Source organism: Poecilia formosa, unplaced genomic scaffold (genome assembly GCF_000485575.1).
Source record: "Poecilia formosa unplaced genomic scaffold, Poecilia_formosa-5.1.2 Scaffold426, whole genome shotgun sequence".
NCBI lineage: Eukaryota > Metazoa > Chordata > Actinopteri > Cyprinodontiformes > Poeciliidae > Poecilia > Poecilia formosa.
The window spans coordinates 326503-343584 of NW_006800365.1; the positions used below are offsets into that span (position 1 = coordinate 326503).

Genomic DNA, 17082 nt, shown 5'->3' on the forward strand with positions numbered 1-17082 from the left:
TTGCTATGTTGGTAGACCCCCATCAAAGCAAGGGAAAACGTACAGAGAGACGGATATTTTTGCCATTTCTCAGGTTTACAGACCTTAAACTTTAGCACAAAATCCCCACGAAGTGTTTATCAACTTCATCTTTGGTCAGTGTGCAGTTGGGGGAAGGTGGATTAAAAGTTATCAACATGTTGAGTTTTTGAGCATGGGGCGTGGCCAAGTGGCAAACTTGCAAATGCATTTCCCTTAATATGATTGGTTGATGATGTTGGCTTCTTGATTTCTGATCTTTGGTTTGATGAACATATCAGTCACCCAATCTTGACCAATGGACTTGTAGCAAACTGGCACTTATTTTGTCCTAAAAACACTTATTTGATGGAATAACGATCTATAGTGAGATATAAGTGGAAAGAAAAAAAACACGATGAATTTCAAATGGCACACATGGTCCCAATTGTGCCAAAATGGCTAATTTGGAAGCTTTTATCAGCTAATACCTTTTTTATTATTTTTGCATGTATTTTGGTGCAGTAAATGGTCAGATCCTGCTGCATACTTTCAAACACATTTTTAAGGTGAAAATGTATCTTTTTTTTTCCGTTTTATGTTGTGTGCTTTGTTAATTTACTTTCACTCGTTAACTTTTAAGCTTTTGGGGTATTTTCTGGAGTCTTACCCACAGCAGTACAAATAAACCTTGCAGTTCCTAGGTTTATTTGTACTGATGTCATTTTTGGGCAAATTTCTGAAGAGGTTCCCCAAATGAGTGAAGATCATTTCCGTAAACGCACAGAAAAAAACTGTTTTTACCGAAAACAGTGTGACTTTAACGTCAGCGCAGGAGATAAGCGGGGCCCTATGAGTGAATAAGTCTTCACAATGGGACTATCTGTGGTCAGAAAACGCTGAGTCAGTTGTATCAGTGTCAGTCTCTGGTCACATCTGCAGTACAGTGTGATGCTGTTATCTAAAACACAGATAATTTGACAAGAGTTCAGAAAAAACAGGAAGACTCTGACACAGATAAAAAGAACAAAACTGGGATTTCCACTAAACCATCCATCTAATATAATGGTTTCCACAAATACCTGTCAAAACATGGAAAAGCAGCATGAACTCGCAGACTGATGCACAGATACACTCGGTTTCTCCACTTCTGTCTCGGTTTATCACACGGAGACGGAGCCAGCTGTGTGGCGGAAGCAGGTGTCACTCTCAGCTCATTACCCCTGGCAGGGTTGATCACCCTGTTTGCAGAGCAATAAGACACACCTCGCTGGAGAAATGGAGGGATCAGGGAGCTGCAGGAGGGACAGAGGGCTGGAGGAAGTGAAAAGATGTTGAGTAGGAGGAAAATTAGCTGGCAAAGTGGCTGAAGAAAGCAAAAAGTAGAAACGGGATGTTAAGTGAAAATGGGATTAAAACAAACAACAAAAGATGATTTTTTCCTTTTTTTAACTGCCTTTTAAAGTCTAAGTACAAATGTGCCATTAATCAAACAACCAAGTTTATTTCTATACCACATTCAGCAACAAGGCAGTTTAAAGTGCTTTACGTCATAAAATCAGAAGAATAAGAAGTCATAGATCATACAGTCACCAGTGGAGAAACCGGTAACAAACATTACATCAAATATGTTGGTCAATGTTCCATTTACTATGGTTCAGACTCTAAACAGATTTTAGCCTTGATTTAAATGAAATCAGTGTTTCAGCAGGTTTACATTTTTAATCTGGACCTAATATCCCTTTAATTTTTAATTCTTCAGTGTTACAATTACCATTATTAGTAGATTATTATTGTTATTTTACTATCATTATTATCATGTTTCATTTTACAAGTTTGTTGAAACGTTTGCTGGAGATAGGCACCAATACAAAGAAATGGATGGATAGATTGATTATTACTATTATAAATTATAATTATGGGTCAGTAAATTTGATGTGCTGTTATCTGATTGATATTTTTATTGATATTTTTGTACACAGAACAAAGATGTTTACATATATAATGACGAGCCATAGACATCTTCTTCACCAAAACGCCTCCAAAAATAAATAATAATCAAAGAGAATAAATATTTACTCAAATAAATACAGGAATAAGTGAAATAAAATAATAAAAATAAATTAAATGGCTTCTCCTGTTATGAGAGTCAGTTTGTAATCATTTATTATTTATTTGTTGGTTCTTTACTGCAGTAAGTCAAATGAATACCACAACATGTTTTCAGTTACATATTTCTGATAACGATCCATTTCATTAAATTCACTTCTTCTTCCTTCTTTTCAAACAGAAAAGGAGTGGTGAGCTTATTATCCCTGTGTGTTTCTCTGTTTTTAAAAACCTATTTGAAGTGAGTAAAGTAAAACCTGCTGCGTTGGTGAACTCAGATAGTTTGTGTCTATTTTGCAGATATGACTACAAGGAGATGCTCCACAACTCCACCTTCTGCTTGGTGCCCCGCGGCAGACGTCTGGGCTCCTTTCGGTTCCTCGAGGCGCTGCAGGTAAGAAACAGAGAGAAGCACCTTCCACTACTAGAAAGAATCATAACTACCGCTCTGACACAGATCAGTTAAATGTTTTATACTGTCAGGACATGGTGACGTTTTAAACGTGTGAAAAACATATTTTTTAAGAAACAAGTTGCATTCTGCAGCTTTTACCAGGACAGTTCAGTCTGTACGCTGACCTGAGGAGCCTCACACCTTTCACTGCAGCACGCTGCAGGATTTTCAGGCTTTCTGGATCAGTTGCAACTCGTTACTGCTCTTATTTCTTAGTGGAGACAGATTTTTTTTCTTCCTCCAGCCTCACTTATCCCCCCATTCATCCATTTCTCCACTGCACTGTCCTTTACCTCTCCTTTCCAAACACTTCTGTCCACAGAGTGCGCCCTCAGAAGTGTGCTTATCTCACTATCAGCAGCCACACACACACACACACACACACACTGCACTTCACTCAAGAGTGAAATATGCCCTTTTCTCTCCTTCCTCCATTTGTCTGACTCAATGATCCATCAGTTTTGCACAGCCGTGTTGGAGATGAAGGGTGCAGAGTGTGGAGGCTTTTGAGCTTTGCCTGCGGACGCCGCTCCGCTTTGAGGTCAGCGTCGTCTTTTTGGTTCACGTGCTGCTGCTGCCGCATCTGTGGAGCCCAGGGGCCGGCGCTGCTTCAGACGACACCTTTATGACCCGGGAGTGACAGGGCTGTCATTACATCAAACTACCAACACACACACACACACACACACCACCTGTTCCCTGCAGCTCTCCGCCCATCCTTCTATCCCTCTGCCAAAGGTCACATTCAGCCTCACTATCTCCCCGCTTTTCATCTGTTTTTAAGTCTGTGTATCCACTTTCCTTTTGGCTTTTGATCTTTTTATTTTTTGTATTCCCTTTTCTCCTCATCAGTCCTGCAGCTCACCGCCTCTGAGTAATAAACTCTCCCACTCCTGATGTTACCATTTCAAACTGAAGAAGAAGAAGAAAATAGCCATACACCAAGGCTGAACACTTGATATTAGGTTCAAAGAATTTAAACGCTCGGAGCGCGCTCCGCCTCATTGATTTTATTTTTTATTTATTTATTACTTTGCGGCTTGTGAATGATTTAGAGATCTTTTATAAATTAAATAAACACACACCAACCAAGTAATTAAGATATTCTTTTTAAACATCTCAGAATTTGTGTGTGTTGCTGCTGTGGGATCAAATGTTGTATAATTTGATGTTTTTCCTCAACTTTATTTCTTCTGTTTTTGCTGCAGAATAATAAACCACAGCATATCAATAGATACATGTGTGCTCTCTGGGCCTATATATTGCTCCTGATCTGGATTGTACACACACCTTATCTTTATTTATCAGGTGTTGGTCAGAGCTCTTGTTCTATATTGTGTTTCTATGATCCCAGAATCTGTAACTTTTTCTTCAGGCCTGGATAATGATAAAAAATTTTTAAAATATTCGTATTTTCAGAGTTTATTTTTGTCTCGTCTAAAAGTTTATGCATCTGCTTATTCATACATCTGTTTACTGGCCGTTTACACACGTCTGTCCATTTATCCATTCATCCATCCATTTATCATCCATCTGTCAGTTTATCTATCTGCCATCCATCTCTCTCTTTCTTTCTCTCTCCATTTACCCATTCGTCTGTCCATCTCTTTTTCCATCCATCTAGTTTTCTGTCTGTCATCCATCCGTTTATTCATCCATATGTTCAAGGTTTCCCCCAAATAACTTCCCAAGCCTGGCGGTTGGGGTGCTTGCGCTGGTTTTTGAGATAAAAATTGTTTAAAGTTGACTGGAAATTTGAAAATATATCTTGATAATTATTTATTATTGGAAGATTAATATCTGAAGACCAACCATAAAGTCTTAAAAAATGCAAACAAAAAAAAAAACTTAAATAAGTAATGCTTAGCCTGATTGTGGCACAAGTTAAGCCTGGCGGCCCGCCAGGCTACACTACGGGAAACTCTGTGCATTTATCCATTACTCTGTTTGTCTTTATTATTCATCCTTCATTCATTTCAATTTTGTTTTATTAAAATAATCTTAAAAATGTTTGAACTGTAGGAACCTTGAAGATGAGTTGTTTGAGAATGCCCAGCACTACCGGCTTAAACAGTTCAGCACTTAAATGGATCCATCCTGAAAATTAAAGGGACTTATTATGCAAAATTCCCACTTTGTGCATTTTTGCATTTCCATTTGGGTTTCTGTTGTTTCCAAAAGTAGTTAGTTATGTCTCAAATCAGCAGGCTGCCCCTGACCTACTAACCCCAGTTAAGCCCAGCCTGTTACCTAGCAACCCCAGCGGAACTCATCACCTAGCAACCAAAACTGATTTGCAGCACTTTTGGTCAGCTGGTGTTTACAGGTTCCTGCTGGAAAAGACAGATGTTTTGCGATGAATGTCTGCAGCCATTTTCTTATCTGAGTGTAAACGTTGAGTTGGGGGCCGTGGCCAACAGCAGCTTTTTTGGATTTAAAGTGACAAGACGCCCTAAAACGAGCTCAAAAACCAGGATTCAGCAAACTAAAATTTCATTACCTAGGAATAATTTTGTGTAAAAAAATGTACTGAACATGTTTTGTATAGCTTTGAACGTATCCTAACCTAAGGTCATTACGGGTGTCATAGTCACCCGTACATTTCTCCCCCCATATTTCATATTTAGGAATTTCATAAAGATGGGCAAGCTTACTTTGCAGAAAACCACATTGATGCATCACAGATTAAAAAAACATGGCTTCCCTCTTCGTGTGTCTCAGGCTGCATGTGTGCCAGTGATGCTGAGTAACGGATGGGAGCTTCCTTTTTCGGAAATCATCGACTGGAACACCGCTGCAGTCATCGGCGACGAGAGACTCCTCCTGCAGGTAACGGCTCACGTGCAGCTCTCGCACAAAATCGCCTCCTCTGTCCGTCACCTCCCAACGAATCAGCAGTCGAACCCAAACCCGGGCTGTCAGTCCGATCCGGGTTTGTTTCGCTTTAGGATGAGGGGGCCATCAATAAAGCAGAACTCCAGTGGCATACAAAGTCCCTCAAAACATCTCGCAGCGCCTCGGATTGTTATGAGAGGGCAAATAAACAGGCCAAGCCAATGAATTTGGTTGGAATTGCCTGGGCTTCATGGGGAGAAAAGTAATTATATGCCCATTAAATCTTAATTTGAATGAAGTACGTGATAATATTGTTTGGCATGAGGAACGCGGTGTGTGCAGCACCGAATGTGTTTAAGCCATCCTGGATTATTCTTCTAATGTTTGCTATGAATTAAGATATAATGGCTGCAGTGCATAGAACTATGTTTCTATTGTCATATTAAAGTACATATGACTAATGACTCTGTGCTACTACTTAATGATAGAAACAGTAAAAACAGCATAACAGGCTTCTTTAAGAAGATCAGAAGCCTTTAAAATTAACTTTTGTTGTCTCATTCTTAAATAAAATACATTCCCATGTTTTCTTTTTTTAAATGATACTTAACTATTGATCATTATTGATGAGTTTTTTGTTTTAGATATCTAAAATACTGTCAAACTGGCACAGCTTTCACTCCATGCCGCTATTGTTTTACTTAAACCTTAAACCACTACTGTGCCAGTTGCTCAAAAGGTTGTTGCTAGGTAACCAAAGTGAGTTGCTAGGTAACCAAAGTGAGTTGCTAGGTAACCAAAGAGTGAGCGAGTCAGTTGATTCCACCAACCTTGTTTAGGAGGCACTTCTGCCTACATCCCCCAGATTACTGTGCGGTTCAGGATTATAGGTCAGTAAATATTCTACTTATTGCAATGCAAAAACACAAAATCTTATCAAGTAATTTTGGTCCAGTTTCTAGTGCAAATATCTCAGTAAAGTTGAAATAAGACAAACTCACTTACAAGTAACTTTTTAGCAAGATATAGGAGCTTGTTTTAAGTAAATAATTTATTTAATCTCGACGAAAATGTACTTGTTCCACTGGCAGATTTTCACTTGTAGCAAGACATTTTTCCCATGTTCTAAGTTAATTTATCTGCCAGTGGGACAAGAAGAAATTTAACATCAGTATTAAGGAATTATTTACTTAAAACAAGCCTATGTATCTTGCTAAAAGTTACCTTTAAGTTAGTTTTGTCTTATTTTAAGTTTAATCATATATTATTAAACAAACCAAAAATACTTGGTAAAATTTTGTATTTTTGCAGTGTGAATATTCTCCAAGACATCCTATCTATTTACATTGATAACATATCAATCACAATATATATTATGATTGATTTATTGTCAATTTTATTCATAAACCAAAATAAAAACTCTCCAAGGATCTTTTGAAGATCCTGCTTGGATATTTCCCAGCTAAAGGTGAAGTCTGACATTTTGGTAAATACCCTATTAGTTTTCTTGCTGAGACCTGGATGTGAAATGAGAGTTGGTGCTCAGCAGGCTTGATCCTGCCATCTCGCTCTCAGCTAAAAAGCAAATTAAAGTATCTCCCAAAATGCCAAAGCCTTCCTAGAGTTACAGAAATGAAGGCTTGACTCTTGACCTGAGCTGAATCCTGAGTGACAGGACTTGACCTGCTGCTTCAAGCATCAACATGTCAAGTGTTGCTCAAAGGTAGAAATAGCAGATTCATGAAAATACATTACTTAAACATAGCTTAAATATTCCTTTGCCACATCTGAAGTTAAACTTTCTTCAACTTTTGTTACATTTACAGGTTTTTAAAGTCACAAAAAGAGGGGAAACGATAGGAAAACCTTAAATACAGGCTTAATCTTCCTGACACAAATGCCTTGTTTTCACTAAGCGGTGCAACACGGGTCCATTTTACAAGTTACAAGATACATAGGGGGTCACATGTGTCGTTACATTAGTATGATACAACATTACCTGCACGTGATTTTATTTTGTTTTATGTAAAACAAAATAAATTTGAAATTTACTTGTTTACACTTTGTAGAGAAGGAAGTTGCGCTCAGTGTCTTACTCAGAGGTTTTCATGTTGTTTCCTTCAATAGTTTTCCGTGCAGCGCCTCCACAGGTGAGGAGGGGAACAGGTTTTTCAATTAGTTTGGTTCTTTTGACACAATGAGGTGAGAAATCGAACTGCAGCAGCTGAAGCGAACCCTACTGTATAGTAAAGTATATTTCCTAGTTATTCAGTGCCCTGTAGTTTGTTTTTCATCTGTTGAATGTCCTGCCTGTGTTTGTGGCATGGCTGAGCTTTGCTTGTTTTCACAGATCCCGACCACGGTGCGCTCCATCCACCAGGACAAGATCCTGTCGCTCCGACAGCAGACTCAGTTCCTCTGGGAGGCGTACTTCTCCTCTGTGGAGAAGATAGTGCTGACCACGCTGGAGGTGAGGAGTCGAGGCACGCATCCAAGCATATGCTGCGCACACAGAGCCACCTGCTCCTTTGGCCTTCTGTGTCCTCCTGTTCTCTGCTGCTTCCTTTCTCATCAGTCGTTCTCTCAGAGGGCTTTGGAGTCACTGCAGACTCCAATATAAAGCTGGAGTACAAACAGAAGGCCAGGCTGAGGTTTAAACACAGGAGAATGGAAATACTGAACACTTTGATGAAAAACCTCTTAGGAAAATGATCTGGTCTTCATTTAATTTTTACTCCTTTTGTATATTCATTCAAGATATACATTTAAAAAAAGATTTTCAAGGAAATCTCAGAGCTTTCTTGTTAACTTGACGGATTTAATCCAGTGACCTTAAAATCTTATAGTGCTCAGAATAATGTTTTATAACTCTATCAAGGAGGTAGAATTGGAGGATGGAGGTTCTCTACGGTGATGTATTAGGGTCGTTTTAGATGGGGAAAAAAGGAGTAAATGTACGCTAAAAACTCAGACATTTTGAGAATAATCTCAGAAAATGTCTAGAAAAAAAACAAGAAAACTTGCAAGGTTCAAAAGTCGAAAATTTGGGAGAAAATAACTGACATTTTGAGATAAATTTCCAAAAGTCATTTTTTTTTATTTTATTTTTTTTGAAACTCAGGAATTTCCCAGGTTTTTTTTTTTTTGTTTGTTTTGTTTTTTTTTTTGTGGGGGTATTATTTATTTATTCATTTATTTAACCTATTCTCAACTTTTCAAGCTTAAAATGTTCCTTGTGTTTTCTAGAAGGTTTCTGAATCTAAAAAGTTTGCTAGCAAATTTTTGACTTTTCAAACTTTTTTTGACCGACTTTTTCTCAGGATTGATTTGGCAGAATTTATTTGTATCTACAACGGCCCTGATACTTCCTCGTAATTTTTAGATTACCAGTTTCTTATAATCATCAGAGGATCCCAGCAGCGATTGTTAGTTTTCAGGAAGGTTTCAGAAAGATTCTTACTCTTTTTTTTTCTCTGCGGTTAATAGAAATGCCTCCCCAGTAATGTCAGAAAATACAGGATAATTCTCAGTTTTAAAAAGAAACTCAATGATAAAGTTTTATGTTGTAACGTTTTGCAGAACAAAATGTTCCAAGCCTGCTGAGCTCATCTGGACATTGTTGAAGAACCTAAATGAAATCTATCCATCTGGTGCTTTGGCGTTTCTATTAAGGACAGTTTTGTTTACAGAGGCTTCATAACTAATTTATTTGCTGTTTTTGTTTATTTATTTTGGATATTTAAAATGTCTTCCAGTTCCAGTTTTAAATGTTCATTAGAATTTAAAGTTTAGTAATGTTTGAGAACGTGTTCTTGCTTTGTTATGCCATCAGCACTTGAAAACAATATTATCGTTTATCGCAATAACTTCTGGGACAATTTATCGTCCGGCAAAATTTGTTTTTTTTAGCACAGTAAATTCATGTTGTTGTAAATATACAAACCATAGTTTTATGTTTTATGTTTGGATTGCAATATTTTTAGCATTTTAAGCAAACATTAGTCCATTTTACTTTTACGTTATCTTTTCATCCGTCTAATTTAACTTAAAAGCTTCAAATGAATCTGTTTGACTGACAATATACTACAGAAATATGCTTCTTTTGTTATTATCTGGGCTTATTCATCAAATAGTATTTAAATTCCCCCATTTTTAAGCAGGTGACTCATTCTGTCTAACTTACAGTCATAGAGAAAAATCTTGATTCGCCTCTTCTTTTCTCTAAAGCAGTCTGATTGTTGTGGTTCAGTATCCTCTGTTGAATTTACCCCCCAGTTATTTGGGGATACAGATCCAAACGGCCCATTTCCACCCACTCCCAGAGCACACAACCCAAGCTGCAGCCTCAAAGTCAAACTTTTGATCTGCCTCTACATCTCGGGTATGTTTGCTATCAAGCCTCGCCTCCCTGCGACCGATCACACACACCGAGTCAGAGGAACATCTCCATATGTCAAGGCGGCCAGACACACATGGCAGCACCGGGGCACGACCCTGCCGACACTCCGTCACTCTGCTGCGAAGTGCAAGGTGACACTGCGACAGCTTCTGACTCACTGTGTGTGTTTGGCAGGGAGTGTTGTTTGCTTTAACTACGCTGCCGGCTGAAAGCTTAATTCTCACTAATTGTTCTGCAGAAAGAGAGAGAGGGAGAGAGTGGAAGAAGAAAGGAAAATAGGATCACAGATGACATTATGCAAGATTAGAAATGCATAAAAAAAATACACAAGAACACAAATAAATTCCTTTTTTTGAATAAGAAAAGGATCACAGCATTATATCTGGATTTTATGCGAAATGCGTAGTTGTCGGGTTTAAACTTTGAATAGATAATTCTGACACATGAATGTACTGATCCAAATCACTTTTGTTTCATATATGGGAGGCCTATCATGCTAATTTTATATTTTTGTACTTCCATCTGGGTTTCTGCTGCTGCTAAAAACAGCAGTAGAAAAACACACCCAACTGTTTTTGGTACAAAGTTTATATTTTTTGGTGTCTGAAAATGAGCTGCTATAAAAATCTACAGAATGTAACATCACAGATCAGCAGGAACTGCCTGTTACCTAGCAACAGTTCCAGCATGTTTGGTCAGGTCGTTTTGCTGCTGTATGCGCTGTACAATGGCTACTGGAAAAGACAGATGTTTCATTGTTGACTTACCATCCAGAAACCACTTGCTGCATTCTTGTTGGTTGTGCAGGAGGCTCTACTAATGCTTTTCAAAGATGTACGGTAGTATAATTGTGTATCTGTTTGCAGCCATTCTCACGTGTGAGTGTAAACGTTGAGTTGGTGGGTGTGGCCAGCAGCAGCATATTTGGATTTAAAGTTACAAGACGCCCTAAAATTTATGATTTTGTGCTAAACATGGTAATAAAGAAGTTTTGTATAGACCAATCCTAACCTGTGTAGGGAAACATCATAGGTCACCTTTAAAGCAACTTCAGCATTCATGGATTTTCTTGGAATTTATTTGGTGCTTTTGAGTCCTGATTTAATTGCACAACAGGATAGACATTACAGTTTTTCATAGTTTGACTGAAGAGCAACACAGCCAGCCAATCATGCAGTGTTTCCTGTCAGGAAGTGGCAACATTTCAACCAATCACAAGGTCAGTATCGCTGGACCTCGGCTGCTGGTGCACCCATTAAACTCACCAATTAAAGTCGAGTCCGCAGAAGCAGGATTTATCTATCATGCTCTAATTGGTTGATTGTGGCTGGTCTGAGGTGAGATTGAGTCGTCCATCATGTCCGACTGAGGGCCGCCGTCGGGGGAGGAGCCGCAGCCAAGCGAGCCGAATTGCCCGTCATAAGGTGTAAAAGGCTGCGGGGTTTGAAGGTGGCAGGACATTTTTTTTTATAGAGAAGTCGACGGATTTCTGAGGTAATCTGTTTTTCCGAGGCGAACCGTTATCGACTGCCCTCGGGGACGGAGCTCGGGAAAAGTAAAAGAAACTTCCAGTGCGCTGCTTGTTCTCCGTTTCCTCACATCACTTCCCCTCTGTGATGAATTTTTGTTTTGCTTTGTCCGTGTTATTGCAGCAGCCCGCCCTTCAGCTGTGTTATTAGCTTTTAGCAGTGAGAACAGCAATCACAACGCTCACTCTCTGCCTCCTTTCTGAGCTATATATCCGCCTTTTTGAGTTTCCACGCCAACAGCCAGGCAGCTCCTGATTCAATAGCAGCTATAAAACATGGCTGCAAACCTGTGTCTGTTTTACTGAAGCAATTTAGCGTGGCTCAAGGGCGCCGCGGCAATATGTCTGCACGTTCGCCCGCCTGTTCAGCAGGAGCCGGGGAAAACGGTGGCCATTTTCACGTCTGACCGTTTGACTGACTGCTCTATTTGGGCCCAGAAAGGATCGAGGCAGGCCTGACAGACTGACGCTTAGATACAGCTGATGACTCCGTCTGCATTGTCCGGCTATCGCGGCCCAGACGGACCGGCGCAGATGCCGCTGATCTAACCTCAGTTTGGCTCGTCTGTGAAATATTACACAAGAACGCATATTTATTTCAGCTTTGCTTTGGGCTGCAGATCTTCAGTAGCTGCTTTTAAGGCGGCATGAGGCAAACAGTTCAGGAGCTTAGCTATGCTTTCATCATACTTTTATGCTGCTTTTGAAATGTTTATTCAAGGTGGTGGAAGGTGTGGCAGAGGGTTTTTTGCATTTTAAGCAATTCTTTGGAACAAAGGTGCAGATTAGCATTTACAAATACCAAAATCTGAGGTCAGATATGCGATAAATACATTTATTGCACAAAGAACGGGCAGACAGTGGCTTTAAGGGTATTTACTAGGAATGCACTGATCGCCTTTTTTCACTTCTGATGCCAATATATGAGGTTTAGCATGTCTGACACAGAAAAACTGAGCTGAATTGACTTAAAATGTTTCTTTTTTAAACATCTTGAGGACACAACGAATAAACATTTACATCACAAACAACATTTATACAACAAAAGCAACGCCACAAAGCTAACCATCTGTAGATAAACGGCAGGATTTCTCCTTTAAGTCGTCAGCTGACTTTGAAAACACTTGAGTAACATTCTGCTGTGAAAGCAGGAAGCTGTAGCTGCTTCACCTCCTTGTTGTGTGAAAACTCATCTCTGTGTGAAACGCTTTATTGGAGTGATTACAAGGCTCATTGATGGTCCTTTATGATTTCATACAGCGTAATCTGAGAGGCTAACAATCAATCTTTTCATTCACTCGTGTAATTTTGATTTTTATGTGCTCTCGGGGACGGCTGTAAAATGTGTGAAGGGGCAGTTTTGTGTTGTTTTTCTAACCGAGTGAATCAGAAAACCTTACAAATTAAAAATACATTTCCAAGATTCAAAGAAGCCAAGCTATGAAAATTAAGATGAAATGGAACTTTTTCTTAGGAAATGGCAGATTTCCTCTTGAAATCATGCTGATGTTAAAGCTTTTATGTTCCGTGGTTGTGATTACACCAAAGAAAAGACCATCAAAGGTCTGTGCTGAAAGTAAATATCAAGCAGTCATTTTATTCCTAGAATCTTAGTTGTTGTTTTTTTTTTCTGTTTGCAGATCATCCAGGACCGAGTGCTGGAGCACGGCTCCAGGAGCAGCCTGATGTGGAACAGCCACCCTGGAGGCCTGTTTGCCTTGCCGCAGTACTCCGGATACCTGGGAGACTTCCCCTTTTACTACGCCACACTGGGTCAGTAACGCACAAAACCCAGAGCAGCATTAATACAGCGGAGGAATTATACAAAATTCAGACTTTATGCTTCCATCTGCTGCTTCTAAAGAAGTTATTAATAATTTTGGGAATAAGTTAATGTCTAGTTGGTTTCTGGGAAATGAGCTGTTTCAAAAGCCTCACAGTTGTTAAGTCACCTTTGACGGGCAATGTGCCGTTACCTAGCAACCCAAGCAGAACTCCAGCAAATTTGGTCAGCTGGTTTTACTGCTGTATGCACTATACAATGGCTGCTGGAAAAGACAAGTGTTTTGTTCTTGACTTACCACCCAGAAACCACTTGCTGCATTGTTGTTGGTTGTGCAGGAGGCTCCACTTCTGCTTTTTAAAGAGGTCAGGTAAAGATACCAACACCTGTAGTTGCCAAAAAATTTGGCAACTACAGGTGTTGGTATTTTACAGTGAATTAGAGACTTTTTTTTTACATAATACACAGTTTCTGAGACTTTAAGGGGCATGAATGTTTCTCATGGTGGGCTTTTTCTTTTTTTAATGTCAGAAAGTGGCTTTTTCCATATAAGCATCTTGAAATGCTGGAAAACAGAAATTTCTCACTCGGGTCCCATATTTTCTCAAACTGAAATCAGGAGCCAACATTTCCTGTGAATTTCCTTCCCTTTCTCTTTATTAGTTTTCATCCAAGAAGACGGTTTCCGTATCATTTCTGTTCAAATCCAGCTGTGGCTCCTGAACTTTATCTGATTGGCAACAAGAGATGGAATAAAGTTGCTGCTGCTGCGGCTGCGTCAGGCTTGTAGTTGGGTGGACGAACGGGTCCGTGACGGATGCCTGTATTAGTTCTGCTGACACTCCAACCCGTCCATCACTGGGTTTAAAGTCAGCAGTGCTGCGGCGAGGCCAGATTCCTGCCGCTACGGTTCAGCAGAGCCGATATTTCCCCACACCGCCACATTTCTGCAACCCTCTCCATCCCTGACTTCCTCACTCCATCATCATCCACTGCTGCAACACACACACACACACACACACACTGCAGAATGAACTCAGCCCAGGTTTTACTCCGGATATGGAAATGGATGGATGCGGTGACAGGCACAGATTACAATGGCTGCAGCTGAATTTGTTTGTCAAGGAGGAAGCAATTAAACATGGATGGGCTTTTAGGAGACAAAGTGGCTTGTCACTGATGGGTAAATGTGTGAAACCAAAGCCAGATCATTTGTTTCTAGCTGGCTTTTCTTCTTCCTCTCTTGGAGCCAGAGCTGCTGACTCTGTTGTCATTCACAACAACACTCAAACTGTAGCTGCGTTCCCATTACAAACAAATCTTTGTCAACATTCTGCTAATGTTTGAAAAAACACAATTTTGCAACTGCAGTGTTTCCATTAAATAAGAAATGAAATTAAAATCACATGTGAAAAAGCTTGTTCACATGATAAGTCATTAAAAATCCTGGCAGCAGCCGATGTAAACATGAGATGCATTCAGGCGTCAGAGGAGACGGCGGCGTCTCATTCAGGCGTTGGAGCGACAAACCTCTTCCCCCTGCATCGCTTCGGGGAAAATGTAGTCTGCGATTTTACAGAAGGATTTTGGACTCAACATGTTCAAATGACACAACTTTTTATGAATAAAACAAACAGACGCTCCTTCATTGTGAGGCTTCACCAGCTTGAACAAGTCAGAGATCGCTGCCCTAATCCTGTCCTCCATGTTATGATGCTGCATTGAAACTTGATGCCAGAAGTACAAAGGCCCTAAAGCAGCCTGGAGTGTTTCTGCAAACTTCCAGGAAGTGAGAAGCGTAATGTGCTCATGAGGCTGATAAAAGCCACCGAGTATCATGTCCCACAGGCAGAAAACGGCACGAGAATCCAAAGTTTAGCAACCCAGACAATGAACTCTGCAGGTTCTGTTTGGGGTTTCAACACCTGGCAGCTCTAGACTCATACTTGCAGATTTCAGAAAGTCTGCAGAGGAATCACAAAGATTACAAAGTTTGAAAACCGCATATGTTAATCTTCTCAGAAATTGCTCAGTGGCAGAGACGAGTCGTTTGACGCTATCTCCTCCCCGCCATGCTTTGCTGGTTTGGGTTAGATTAGATTTAAATTAGGAGACGCTGGACGCCCTTTATGATCCGTCTGCCTCCGCGTCTTTTCCTCCCGTGTTTTCAGCTTCGATTACTCTGCTCCAGCAGGAAGTCGGGTTGAATCTAAAGTCACACCAGCGGTCGGTTGTCTCTTTATTGAGCTGCGAGATGAAATATTTAGTGATCAGGAGATTCAGAGATTTTCCAAACACATTAACATTGTTGAATATTTTAAAGTTGTTTTGAAAAATGTTCATCCCTGCCGGTTAAACTGTTTGTATTTGTTCCCGCTGACAGCCTCGTCTCCACTGAAAATAGACTGAAAGATTTTGAGAACGAGCCTCTAGTTCTTGTTGACAGTCGGAATTATTGACTTTAAAAAAGCTATTTCTGAAAAGTTACTTGTAAGTTGCTGTACTGAAACAAATGACGATAAAGACTGATTCTGATTCTGGTAAGCTGGAACAAACTTTCAGAAAACTGCAAAACAGCTGAAATACTGAGTGCCTTTAAATATAGCTTGAAAACCCACCAGTTTGGAGTCACTTTTGAATCATAATCAGTGAAACATTAACCAACAATCTGAAGTGTAACTATGGCACGTGACAAAATGTAATGTTTCAGTTGTTAACTGTTCTATGCCTTTGTATTTTTATGATGTAAAACACTTTTAAATCCCTTGTTGCTGAAAGGCACTATACAAATAAAATGCGATCTGATTTTGATTTTCACTTGCTGCATTGTTTTTGGTTGTGCAGGAGGCTCCACTTCTGCTTTTCAAAGATGCACAGTAGTATAACTGCCCGTCTGTTTGCAGCTGCTTTCACGTGTAAATGTTGAGTTGGTTTGTGGCCAGCATCAGCTTATTTGGCCCTAAAATGTCGGATTTTGTGTAAAAAATGCTTTGAACATGTTTTGTATAATCCTTAGATCCAAACCTGTTCAAGGGAGCGTAACAGGTCACCTTCAAGGTGTCAGTCAGAAGCATTAAAGACTGCGTGTTTCTGTTTGTGTTTCAGGTATTAAACCGTACCCCAAGTTCACTGCAGTCATCCACGCCGTCTCCCCTCTGGTGTCCCAGTCCCAACCCATTCTCAAGCTACTGGTAGCTGTGGCCAAATCCCAGTACTGCGCTCAGGTAAATATTTGCCATTATCCTCGAACTCTCGCGCCGCATTATGCGGCTCACGGCGGCCCGCTCCACGATTGCATTTTCCAAGCGGAGCAGAACAGCAGAGCTCATCCCGGGTCTGTGTGTGCTGTGAATTAACTCTGGAGGATTGAATTAGAGCAGCAGTTTGCAGCCGGGGTACATCTGTCTCCATGGCAGCCGAGCCCCCTTCAGCACAGCTGGAGATGGCGTGTATTGATTCCCCAGCTTGCTCCTTACCAAAGCGGGAAATGAAATGGAATTTGCTCCTGGATGGCCGGGTTTTTTCTGTTTTTTTGTGGGAGTTGAGTGTGTGTGTGTTTTGGTTTGTTTGTGCAGGAAACAGAGTGAATGAGAAAGTAAATCCAATTCAGTATTTATAGTTTGTAACAGTAGTGAAATATTCAGGGTTCCTACGGTTTTCAGGTCAAAACTCCACATTTTCAGGGTTTTCTTTCCCTTTTAGGCCGAAACACAAAACTTCACTGTAAATGTATTGGAGATGCTCAGAAAATGTTCTGACCTGCAATATTAAACTGGAGGATGGATGTATGGATGAATGAATGTACTAAGAGACAAACTGGCTGGTGGAAAAACTGGTAGCTGAACAGACAAATTGAGAAATGGATGGATGGATAAATAATGAATGGATGATTGGACAAAAGGGTGGATGGATGAACAAATGAAAGAATGGACAGATAATTGAACAGATCCCTCATACAGGCTCCCTCTGGTCTAATG

The 17082-nt window shown here is 40.1% G+C and overlaps 1 protein-coding gene across 1 annotated transcript in view; it reads left to right on the plus strand.

The window, feature by feature from the left end:
* Window positions 1–17082, plus strand: part of LOC103155379 (exostosin-1b) — a 148652-nt gene that overhangs the window by 113354 nt on the left and 18216 nt on the right. Inside the window, exons 2-6 of the mRNA XM_007577046.2 lie at window positions 2407–2500; window positions 5282–5389; window positions 7746–7865; window positions 12963–13095; window positions 16211–16329. Coding sequence (XP_007577108.1) covers window positions 2407–2500; window positions 5282–5389; window positions 7746–7865; window positions 12963–13095; window positions 16211–16329 — 574 coding nt within the window. The remainder of the gene's footprint in view (window positions 1–2406; window positions 2501–5281; window positions 5390–7745; window positions 7866–12962; window positions 13096–16210; window positions 16330–17082) is intronic.